Source organism: Rutilus rutilus (assembly GCF_951802725.1).
Source record: "Rutilus rutilus genome assembly, chromosome: 17".
In the NCBI taxonomy this organism is placed as follows: domain Eukaryota; kingdom Metazoa; phylum Chordata; class Actinopteri; order Cypriniformes; family Leuciscidae; genus Rutilus; species Rutilus rutilus.
The window spans coordinates 4693316-4705330 of NC_140230.1; the positions used below are offsets into that span (position 1 = coordinate 4693316).

General features: G+C 36.8%; 1 protein-coding gene across 1 annotated transcript; it reads left to right on the forward strand.

Moving 5' to 3' along the window:
* The first annotated feature begins 2645 nt into the window (after positions 1-2645).
* On the forward strand, positions 2646-11442 carry mecr (mitochondrial trans-2-enoyl-CoA reductase). The gene is made up of 10 exons (XM_084385721.1): positions 2646-3077; positions 3173-3270; positions 4692-4823; positions 4907-5050; positions 5130-5232; positions 6301-6403; positions 6546-6619; positions 10301-10361; positions 10482-10554; positions 10661-11442. Exons 1-10 carry the CDS (start codon positions 2887-2889, stop codon positions 10822-10824), a joined length of 1143 nt encoding a protein of 380 aa, XP_084241847.1. The 5' UTR covers positions 2646-2886; the 3' UTR covers positions 10825-11442.
* Positions 11443-12015: the final 573 nt, after the last annotated feature.

Below are 12015 nucleotides of genomic sequence, written 5' to 3' on the forward strand. Positions count from 1 at the left end.
GAAAACCAATCATATCACACTATACTGGAAAAAACGAATGCATAATGCTGCTGTTGGAACTTCCTCAGGTCTATAAAAGCAAAGAAGAATGTCCCTTTTTTTAGCGGTCTAACACTCAGGAATAGAGCTGCTCTCAGGAATTTCAGTACAGTGTTTGGTGTATTTCTGCAGTGGTTACCTCATATCTCATGAAGTCGGCGATTGGTGCAAACGTCTTATTCTTACAGATGATTGACTGATTTTGAATGTTTCTAGTATTTCTTGATGCTTTTATGAAAATGTTTTGGTGGTGGGTTTGAATTGGGGATTTTGGCAATTGCCAATTTTGCAATAGACTGTCCTGATCACCAGGGACCGAATGAATGTTGAAACCGCTGACGTGGCTCTCGTAAACCAGCGGCTCCTTTTACACGTGTCCAAAATCTGTCACTAGTGATCTGTGGTTATCTTCAAAACAATAACACGCTCTATTAGACATGAAAGTAAATAATCAATCACACTTTTATCTCTAAGCTTCAGTCCACAGTCAAATCTCGGCTTGATATTTGCTATCTGGTCTTAAATGCTGCTGATCTGTATGTTTGCGAGCGATATATTTTGTTATTTGTCTTTGACACTTGGCCTCAGGGGTTTTCTTGGAGAGAGATAGAGAGAGAGAGAAATAAGTTATTCTTCTGAACAAATGTTGCCCATTGAAGACATTGGCTCCGTTCTCAAGCTTGCCTGTATTGTTTTGGAATGTATTTAACAGCCTTTTACTCCCATTTTACAGGAGGAGCTGAAAGACTTTAAAGCATATTTAATATATAGATATATGCATACTGTTTATGTAATCCAATTATTATCCTTTACCTATAGTATTTATTTATAGCAACGTGTTCTGCATCTTCTCCGCTATGTAAAAGAGACTCCGGCTCCTACCTCAAGCTTCTCAGTATTATTTCCGAAATACCTCAACCATCACGTGATGCTGATGAGCTTTATTTGCGTACGGTTGTTTTCATCGCACTGATTTCTTGCTCTGTGCAGTTTCATTTGTGGAGCATTGTGATTTCCCTGTCTGTACTAAAGACGGCACTGCAATCGGCCTCATCTGACAGATTTATGTTTTATCCTCAGTCGCTATTTGACCTATAAATGCCTTTTACGTTAGCTGTGTTGAACCATGACTCTGAACTCAGGGAGTGTATCAAGCATGATTTCACACGAAGTGATAAGAATGATATTGTTTTATTATAGTCCCATACCATCATGATTAACTTTCTGTGATTTGTGGATCAAACGGGAATGTGAATCCTAACTAGAATGCTGTGGTTGCCTCCTCCTCCTCCTCCTCCTCCGAACTGGAAACATTGACGTTATCTAATCCATTCCTTTATGCAATTATATTTCAGTTCTTGTTTTTATAGTATTTAATAACGTTTTGCACCATTTAGATGTGCTAATGCTGTTTTTGACTATCCTGTTGAACTTGGGAATCACTTCTTGAATGTAATGTGAAGTTTTCAATGGTTTTTGTCATCCAATAAATTTAGTGGAATGTGAGAATAAATACTGGTTGTGACTTCTTCCCTCAATGGTGTACATGTTTATTTATTTTTTTAGCTAGACTGATGACTTACATTTGCCATTTTATTCACTGTCTTATTATGTTGATTGTTTTAAACTTATCAAACAAAAAAGCATGCGGGAGCTATAGCTCCATCAAGTATTTGCATATGGCACAGCTCTTTACTAGCTAGAAAATCAAAATGTATTTTGTTACTGGTCTTATTGTATTGTAATTGTATTGATTAAAACAAATTGCAATTGATTAATTTAAATTTATTGATTACGATTGCAAATTTCTAGCCCTTGAGCTGTCATGAAAATGAATAATCAAGTAATGGAAATGTCTATGTCTTGTATTTAGCCTACATAATTTCATTAGATAGAAATATTTTTGTTAATTATGATGTCTTTAAATATTTGACATATATAACATTTATTGACAGCTTCATTTTCCCGACTTTCCTCAATTGTATCAGCCTTCAGCGACTTGAACTAGTACTAGAAAAAAAAAAAAAAACTTTGTGTGCGTATATTGCCGACACAATGGTAAATTTTCAATTGTACTCTGGCATCACCTCATGAATATCAAATACGTAATGGGACGTGCGCCAAAAGGAGTTTTATGGCAGGCAAAATTTGCATATAAAACTATGGTTTTACTATCCATACATTTATTTTACATAGCCTAGTTACAATTGTATTCCGACGAGTCATAATTATAATTTGACTATTCAAAATTATAATTAGAGATATCTGCAATAATAAATGGGAGTAAGAAATTTTATTCAGGATATGTCTAAAGTTTTGACTAGACTAAATACTATTTTAGATAAATGGAATGACGTCATAGATATTTTATATTGGCGTGTCAGCCTAGAAAAGGTTGTCATGTCATCCCTGCACCACTCTTATTATGATGAGTCAAAATTGCAGAATAAATATGGAATTGGATGTTTGACTAGTCAAAACTAAACTACGACTAGTAGATCCAGGAGGCGTTAAATGCTAAAACAGCTTGCCATATTATGCTTTGCCATAATGGTAAATGGGCGCTGGCTAGGATGGCCAATGAACGAAGTTTAGGATACTAAAACACAGGCTTGGGTTATGACTGGACAGTCCAGGCCGTGTGCGATTTCGTGACCATTGCTGATTAATATTCATTAGCAGGGCCTTCAGGATAGTAGGATTCCTGGAGAGTGCGCATTTACTACAGGCTTTACGGTAACAACATGGCCACTTACTTGATAGTAAACACGGACTGATGCTCTCTTGTGCTTATTTAAACGCCTCAAGACGATGACATCTTGATTTTGGCCATATCACAACTTTAAAATGAAACTATCACGAGTCGCATCTTTTTTAATCCGGCGGCATCACGTTTACCGGGCTCCGGGTCCTGTTTCATGCAATGAACCGATCAGATATGGAGCTTTCCTCACTAAAAACAACTTCTCTGTGTCTGCAGTTCAAGACAGCACTGCGCTTCTGTACAGAAAACACGGGGAGCCCTCACAAGTCGTTCAGTAAGCGTGTCACTCCCATAGATTATTAATGGGATCTAAGATTAAACACTTTGACAGTTGTATAAAGTTAACTGCGTTTCCTGAATGATTGACAGGTTGGAATCACTGGAGCTGCCCCATGTGGGCCCTGAGTGTGTCCTGGTGAAGATGCTGGCGGCTCCCATCAACCCCTCGGATTTAAATATGCTTCAAGGCAAGAGCAAATGATTTGATTGAATTTAATAAATAATGCATTACCTATACATTGACTCCTGTTGACGAATAAAAGTCATTGACATAATCAGGATGTTTGGGCAAATCAAAATCTAAAGACGGGGGGAAAAAAAGTGAAATATATTTGCATGAGGAAAACGAAGGCTGTTTTGATCTTTTTGTATTGTAATATTATTTGCACAACATGTTCCTTCAAATTCAAATTTCCATCATTTCGTCTTAATGTTTTACTTATAGTTTTTTTTTATAATTCCCATTTAATGTTAATTTAAGTGACAAACACTACCATAATGTATCATTTTAAATAGGGCAGCATGATATTGAAGAAAATTGAGATATGCGATACCTTGTAAAATAATGTGATAGTCGATATGTGATACAATATTGCTTTAAGTATTTTAAATTAATTTAAATTATATTTAAATACTTTTTCATAAATAAAATAACTATTTAAATACCAACAACTCTCAACTTAATATATAGATAATATATAGTAATATATAGATATATCAACCTGAAAACTTCTGAAAAACACCTGAAACTAGGGGTGGACGATTTTTGCTGTGTACATTTTTTCTTTATCAAGAATAAGAATAAAGAGACAAATCACAAACAATAGGGCAAATACAATAAAACAAAGATGCAAATTAAATAAGCAGTGCTTTATTTTTTGTAGGTAGGCCTACATTTGATCTGTTTAACAATAGCATTTAAGTAAGAAACAGTTCAGAAACTGAATAATCTAATGTAAAACTAAAACACTGCATGAATTAAATTAACGCGGATTCATATTAACGCTACAAAAGTTATTCAGTCAGGAGCAGTGAGTGATTTTCTCTTGTTGTTTGACAGACAGCAGCAGGTTTACTGTATTAGGCTGCTGTCACTTTAAGACCTAATGCACAGATCATATTGACACACATCTGATAACCAACTGTGTTTACATGAATACTCGCCGTGACCAACTTTTTTGACAACTGTGTGTGTATCTGACCTTTCGAGTGCAATAAGCAATGAAAGAGAACTGAACTCTGGAATATATGCGGCTTTCTGTGCGCGCATAATGAGTTGTTTTCCACAGCTTATTGCGCTTAATAACTCTTTTTAATGTCAAGCAAGTCGCACGTATGTAACTGTCGCGTGCCAAGTTTATGCCGTGCTAAACCTAAAACTTTGACTTTGCGCAAGATTTTGAAATAGCCTATTAAAATCATTCAGAAATGCATATCGTGATATGTACATTTGCCACATTTCGATGTGTAGAAAATTGTATTCGTTTTTGCATTGCATAGTGAAAATTGATTGGAAAAATGGCATATTTCTTTCTTTTTGAGTGAGATTTCCTTTTAAAAAGGTTCATCTACTTTTGTTTTGAGTGTAAATCTTTGTGTGTTTGAACAGGTACGTATGCCCTCCTGCCTGAGCTCCCAGCCGTGGGGGGTAATGAGGGTGTGGGTCAGGTGATGGAGGTGGGAGAGCAGGTGAAAACACTCAAACTCGGCGACTGGGTGATTCCAAGAGATGCTGGCTTAGGTGAACATTTAATGAGCATTCACAAGGCTGGTGTTCTCATCAGCAGATGTTAGGATGTGACAGCCCTGCACTGATCCGCACAGGTACATGGAGAACAGCTGCTGTTTTAAAGGCTGGCGATCTAGTGAGTTTGCCGAAAGACATTCCTGTACTGTCTGCCGCCACTTTAGGAGTCAACCCCTGTACAGCTTTTAGGATGCTCGCAGACTTCGAGGAGCTCAAACCAGGTTCTTTCATTTTTCATTTACCTCAAGTAGGCAGTGCTCAACTGTTCATCATGCACCGAAGTCTAACTGTGTATTTTAGGAGACACAGTGATCCAGAACGCAGCTAACAGTGGTGTTGGACAGGCCGTTATTCAGATTGCTGCTGCTAAGGGTATTCAAACCATCAATGTCATCAGAGACAGGTAACCATGAACCTCAACTCATCATTGAGGCTGTTCACTTTCTTAATGCACTTTTGCCTGGTTTTATTGTGCATGATCCATCGGTGCAGAATCTTTCTCATTGTAATGTTTTATCATATGTAAAAACTGAGTCAATAGCCAAAAAATAGCTCTTTAGGTTAGGTGTTGTTTTAGGCTTTTGTTAATGTAGCCTTTCTAAAATCCTGGTTTTCTGTAATGTTTTTAAAGTTATTTGTTCCTGCTTGATTAGATTAGAGAAATAATTCGGACTCTTCGTTTCAACGAACCAGTTAAAAAAACTATTCACATCATTAATGATCGCTATATCATCCCCACACTAAAACACATTCACATAGAGCCATGTATAAGATCATACTACTGATTTACATTTTATTCAGATAAAAAAATAAGACAACACTTTACTTAAAGCCTTTATGTATAATGCATTATAAAAGTATTTTAATGCATTATTTATGCCTTGTAATGCATTGTATGGTCATGAATAATTGTAACCACAGTTAAAATACATAATAATACTTATCTATTAAGTGATGGACCATTATAAAGTACATTGCATTAAAACACATGACAAACAACCAATGTCAGATGTAACAAGGAATCTACTAATATTTTAGTGCATTTGACCTTTGGTTATAATTATCTATGAAAATATATAATGCATTATGAATGCCTTTGTAATGTGTTATACATAAAGGCTTCAAGTAAAGGGTTAACAAAAACATTAATATGCGTGTGTCTTTGTTATCAGTGTAATTTAGTGTCATGTTATGGATGTCAAAACTATTGATAATTTTCTTACAATTAAGTTGTGCAAAGTACTCAATACAGACAGTGATTTGCAAAAGCAGATCTAAAGTATTTAAAGTGATTAAACTAATCTTAATCCGCGCATATTTGTTCATAATTTCTCTTCAGTGCAGACGAGAGTCCGGTTGCTGGAATATAAAACAGTTTCTTTTTGATTATCCTCTTTCACTTGGAAATGTATGGAAGTAAAATAGGTTGTTGTTATGTTCATTGTGTAAAGCAGCTTGTTCACCGTTCTAGGCCTGACGTGCAGCATCTCTCTGACCGACTGACAGCACTGGGAGCCACACACGTCATTACAGAGGAGAAGCTGAGACGGCCGGAGACGAAGGAGCTTCTCAAGGTCAGCTGGATCATTCTAGTGCGACAGCCGTATTTGCTTTGTCCGTATGTGAAATCTGTGTTATAGAAGCCACATGCAGAAACATTCTGTAGCTTGAAAGAGACTCTGTATCTTGATCATGTTCAGCGTTTGTTTTTAACAGTCGTGTCCTCGGCCTAAACTGGCACTGAATGGAGTTGGAGGAAAGAGCGCCACAGAGCTGTTACGTCTTTTACAGTAAGTTGTTGTATTATTAACTGTAACAGAATTAACTGTAAGCAATGGAGTTGTTTTCAGGAAGACCAAATAAAAGAGAATTACAATAATCCATGATGTAACCAAAGCATGAATAAGGACTTCAGTGCTACGCTGAGAAAGTGATGGATGGAGTCTAGCAATGTTACGTAAATGAAAAAATTCAGTACGTGAAATATTATTAATATGGGGACCAAAAGAAAGCAAACAATCAAATATAACGCCAAGACTTTTCACTTGGGTGGAAATATTAACCGGACAGTTATCAATAAGCAGGGTGAAGGATTAAGGTTTAGATAAAACAGACCTAGACCCAACAAGAACGGCTTCAGTTTTGTTGGTATTTAACTCATCCATATGTTAACATCCTGCAAACATTTAGTGAGTACTGAAGGGGGATGGGAAGCACTAGGTTTTGTAGATTTATACTATTGTTTCATCAGCGTAACAATGGAAGTTGATGTCATAAGTGTGAAAAATGTGAGCAGAGGGTAGAAAATAAATAATAAATAAAAGCGGACCCAACACTGACCCCTGTGGTACACCGTGAGTAACTGTGACAGCCTCTGATTGATCTTAACCTGGACAAACTGTTTCTTGTCACTTAAATAGGAGGAAAACTAAAGAAGCACTTTGTCAGCTACTCCAATACAAGCCAATCTTTCCAGAAATACTGAATGACTAATGATTGAAATTGCTTATAGAGGTCATTACTTTGCAAATGCACTTTAGGTTGAATTGCTATTGTTCTTTCAAGTATTTTTGAAATAAACGGAAGATCGAAAATGTGCCGATAATTATTTAGATCATTAGGATCCCCACTAGAAATTTTAAGAATTGGAGTGAAAGAAGTCCATTTTAATGATGAAGGAACAGTAGCAATAGATAATGAACAACTCACTATAGCTGTAATAATAGGGGAAATTAAATGGATGCAGGACTTAAAGGTATAGCGGAGGATTTTCTTTTTCCGGGTGGATCATCAAGACTATTGGTCCTCCTAAGTGTCAATCATTCTGGTGATATGTTTACGTAAGGCCGTCGTACATGCTCGTGCACACGATTCACACGATGGCGTGCACTCAAAACACAGGTTGGGCTTCCCACTGATGCCTCAGTTGCGAAGTTTCTACTTGACAGGTAAAGTTTGGCATGCTATTTGGAGAAATCCATTTAAAATCACTGCTAGTAAAAGTTAATGTAAGCTATGATTAGCTCGTGCATGCTCTCTCGTGCACACGTTTAATAGGCGTTCCCTCTCGGGAGCAGGTAGAGTGTTGGCCATGTGCATTTTTTCAAAAAGTGGAGAGGGCGGTTCTTTTCTAAAATTCGGGAAAATCCTCCGCTATACCTTTAACTAAAATGTGAGCAAGGGGTAGAAAATAAATAATAAATAAAAGCGGACCCAACACTGACCCCTGTGGTACACCATGAGTAACTGTGACAGACTCTGATTGATCTTAACCTGGACAAACTGTTTCTTGTCACTTAAATAGGATGAAAACTAAAGAAGCACTTTGTCAGCTACTCCAATACAAGCCAATCTTTCACTATGGCTGTAATAATAGGGGCAATTAAATGGATGCAGGACTTAACTAAGACAGTGGGGAAATCAAGATGAAATCATTTGTTTTAATTGAGGAGCATACAGTTCTTGAAATTTAACGAATAATAATAATAAAAAAATAATAATCAGGATTAATTAATTTAATGTAGAAACACTCCCTGTTACTGTTAAAAAAAACATTAATGCAAGCAGCTTCGTCTTAAGTACAGCAGAAATACTAGAGGACATATATTCACCGATATAATGGTGGATACTTGAATATTGTGTTTTACGTTACAGACATGATTTGAAGCAAAAACTTGTCTGAAAAACAGGGGAGGAAAAAACATGAAAACTTCATCACACTAATTTACTGATTATACAGTAATATTTTACTTGAAGCCTTTATGTGTAATGCATTTTAAGGTATTCATAATGTATGTTATAATGCATTATATCTTTTCGTGAATAATTGTAATCAAAGTTAAAATGCATTATAATATTTGTAGATTCCTTGTTACATCTGAAATTGGTTGTTTGTCGTATGTTTTAATGCATTACACTTTCTAAAGGTGTAACAATGAATAGATAATATTGTACTGTATTTCCCCATATTCCCCATTGTTTAATCTCCTCTCTTCCCAGTCTGTCAGTAATGCTCTGGGCCCGGTTTCATGATAACGCTCACTCTTAGCGCGCTAAGAGAGCTCGAAAGATATATCTTACCAAAGGTGTTTATGTTCCTAAGTGTGTTCCCCGAACCATACCTTAGGAAGCTGCTTAAGATATACCTTCTTACGTGCGACGTTACCCGGCGCTGTCCGTGGCGATGGTGCTGAATTGTTTGATATCGATGGCTCGAGAATCAATTATTCTCTCGTGCAGGGGCTGTTTATGTGAGAAAGCGGTGATCTTTATAAATGAAGCACTTCAGAAATAGTTGAAATTGCAATTTATTATGATTATTGGATATTATAAAAAATAATCCAAACTATAATAGCCTATAATAGCCTAGCCTACATATTTTAAAATTGTAACATATATTGCTGCCACAATAACCTTTTCAAAAATGTACGTGCCTTCTTCTCTTTCACACTTTTGTTCGCTGAGGTGGAGCTGCGATGAAATATTGTTCTTCTAAATACTTTCCAGCATTTCAGTAATAAAAGATTACATCTGGGTGTATTAAAACTTCAGAATTATATTCATATAGACCTGCAACAGTGATAAGGTAAAGCTAAGAGTGGTCCAGTCCAGACCAACCTTACGAAAGTGTGACTTACAAAAGATATACTTAGCGTACGAACGTTTCGGGAACCATCCCATAAGGTTAAGAGAGAGGTTAAGGAATAGGTTAAGAACTACTTAGAGATAAGAACGCTTTGGGAAACCGGGCCCTGTTTAGTTCCTGTCTCTATGAAGCTCCTCCTTCTGAAAAGCACACTGTGCTCTGATTGGTCGGCTGGATCAGTGTGTTGTGATTGCGAGCGTGTTTGGGAAATGTCCCGCCCCTTACCATAACCGCCAGTTTAACACACTACTAACTAACTCAACCAGGCCCCGCCCCTTTATTCTGCATATGAATTATTTAAATGAGGAATATTGTGTTATTTTGAATTGAATTATTTAAATGAGGAATATTGAATCCCTGGCAACTTTCAAAAGACAGCTGAATCCCTCTTCATCTCTCCCGTGAGCACTTAACCTCATACAAAATAAAATAAATCTCTCCTTTTTCCTTTAAATCCTCGCTTATCTGGCTTATGCTACTCTGAACAATGCCTGAACTTCGTATTTTGAGCACTTCTTGCGTTGTTTCTTGCCTCTTCACGATGAATCGCTTAATTTAGTCCTAATTTGTAAGTCGCTTTGGACAAAAGCGTCTTCTAAATGACTAAGTGTAAATGTAAATGTATTGTGACGACTCAAGACTACAATGGAGGCCTTTCAGGGAGTTCAGAAACACTGACACTGATATGGAGAACAACTCCCGCTGGAGGGACTTTGTGCTTTGTAGCTTTGCTGAAAAAAAAGAAGCATAATAGGACATAAATGTTTAACTATATAACGGGACCCTTGATAAGCAGTGTGTATTCAGTGTTATCTGTGTTTCTCAGAAATGGAGGGAGTATGGTGACCTACGGTGGGATGGCCAAACAACCAGTCACCGTCCCAGTGGTGAGTGTGACAGCGTTCGCTCATCGGCACTGGATGAACCTTGATATCTGGCTTTACATCATTATAATAGAATGTGATGTGGTGTACATTGCAATTATACAAGCATTATTCTTTCTTTAGAGTGCACTGATCTTTAAAGATGTGAAAATAAGAGGTTTTTGGGTTACCCAGTGGAAGAGAGAGAACAGACATGGTGAGTTTCCCCCAGAAAAAGTCTTTCTTGAGTTGTGGTGTTGTGTGAGGACCTATACAGAGTTTAATCTAAAATACTCGTTAACACCTTTGGCCTCTTGTGATAGATGAAGACGCCTTACGAAACATGCTGGATGAACTCTGCGTCCTTATCCGTGCGGGGAAGCTGTCAGCTCCGGCTTGCACTGAAGTCAGGCTTCAAGACTTCGGAAAAGCCCTTGAGAATGCCATGAAGCCGTACGTGTCCACCAAACAAGTTTTTGTCATGTGATCCCACTTGTCACGTTTTCTCAATTCGTTAAGCTCTGCATTAATTCAACCACAAACACGCATACAATAAATGTGACAGCAAAGTCCAGTGAGCTTTATCAGCTTCACAGAAGATTTGTCTTTGAATGCATTGACATTTACTGTATACTTTTATGAGCATAATGAGGATTATCAGTATGAAAGACACCAGTTTACTTTTACAGTATATGGACCACACACTGATAACCAGACACGAACTGAAAAATATGAGTGTAGTTATCAACAAAGACTGAGCATTTATTTCATCTTGAGCATCTTGTCAGGATATTGTTGCTTTGACACATGGACTCAAACATGTAAATCTTCATATGTTAAAAATACACACTCATGCCATTTATAAAATCAATGTAGAAGACTGAATAATGAACAATTATGACAATGAAATAGAGACACACATTTTTTTGTAATATTAATTACTACAACAGATTGTGACTGTTAATGAATATAAAGTGTTTGCTAAAACTGAGTGACTAGCTGTTTCCATCCATGTCATTTTATGCCAAAATAAAGTTAAAATTATGTTTTGGAAAGCATTTGTCACATTATGAATAAGAAAAATCAAACATTTATCATTTTTGTCAATCTTCCATGCATAATTAAAAAAAAAAAATATATATATATATAGACGACTCATTCAAAACAGTGAAAGAAAAAGTGTTGCTATATAAGTTACTGCCAGTGTGAGCTACAGTCTATCCTAAAGTCATCAACTTAAAGAATCAAAATTCAATTCAACATCACTTCTCTGATGACGAGGGCGGGGCAACCTGTCACTCACATGAGATCAGCCAATAGCAAACCACAACCAATTCCCCATGGATAAATCAAGCCCCGCCCACATTTGTTCTTTTTCCAGAAGAGTTTCACTCAGATATACGCCACAATAGAGCTCTGCAGTGATGGTGTTTTTATAGGCCAACCCCTAAGTTTGCATCACACTGGTTCCCTCCATCATGACAACACCACACAACACGTCAACCTCTGTAGTCCCATTTAGACACTTGATAGCAACTGCCTTTTTTAAGACAAAAGCTTTATAAAAAACACAAGATGGTATTACTGGTATTGCTATTGTGTTCACCACAGACAGGTTATTAAGAAAAATGTACAAAGAAAAGACTTTTACAACTTCAGGTTCAAGCCGACTTTAAAG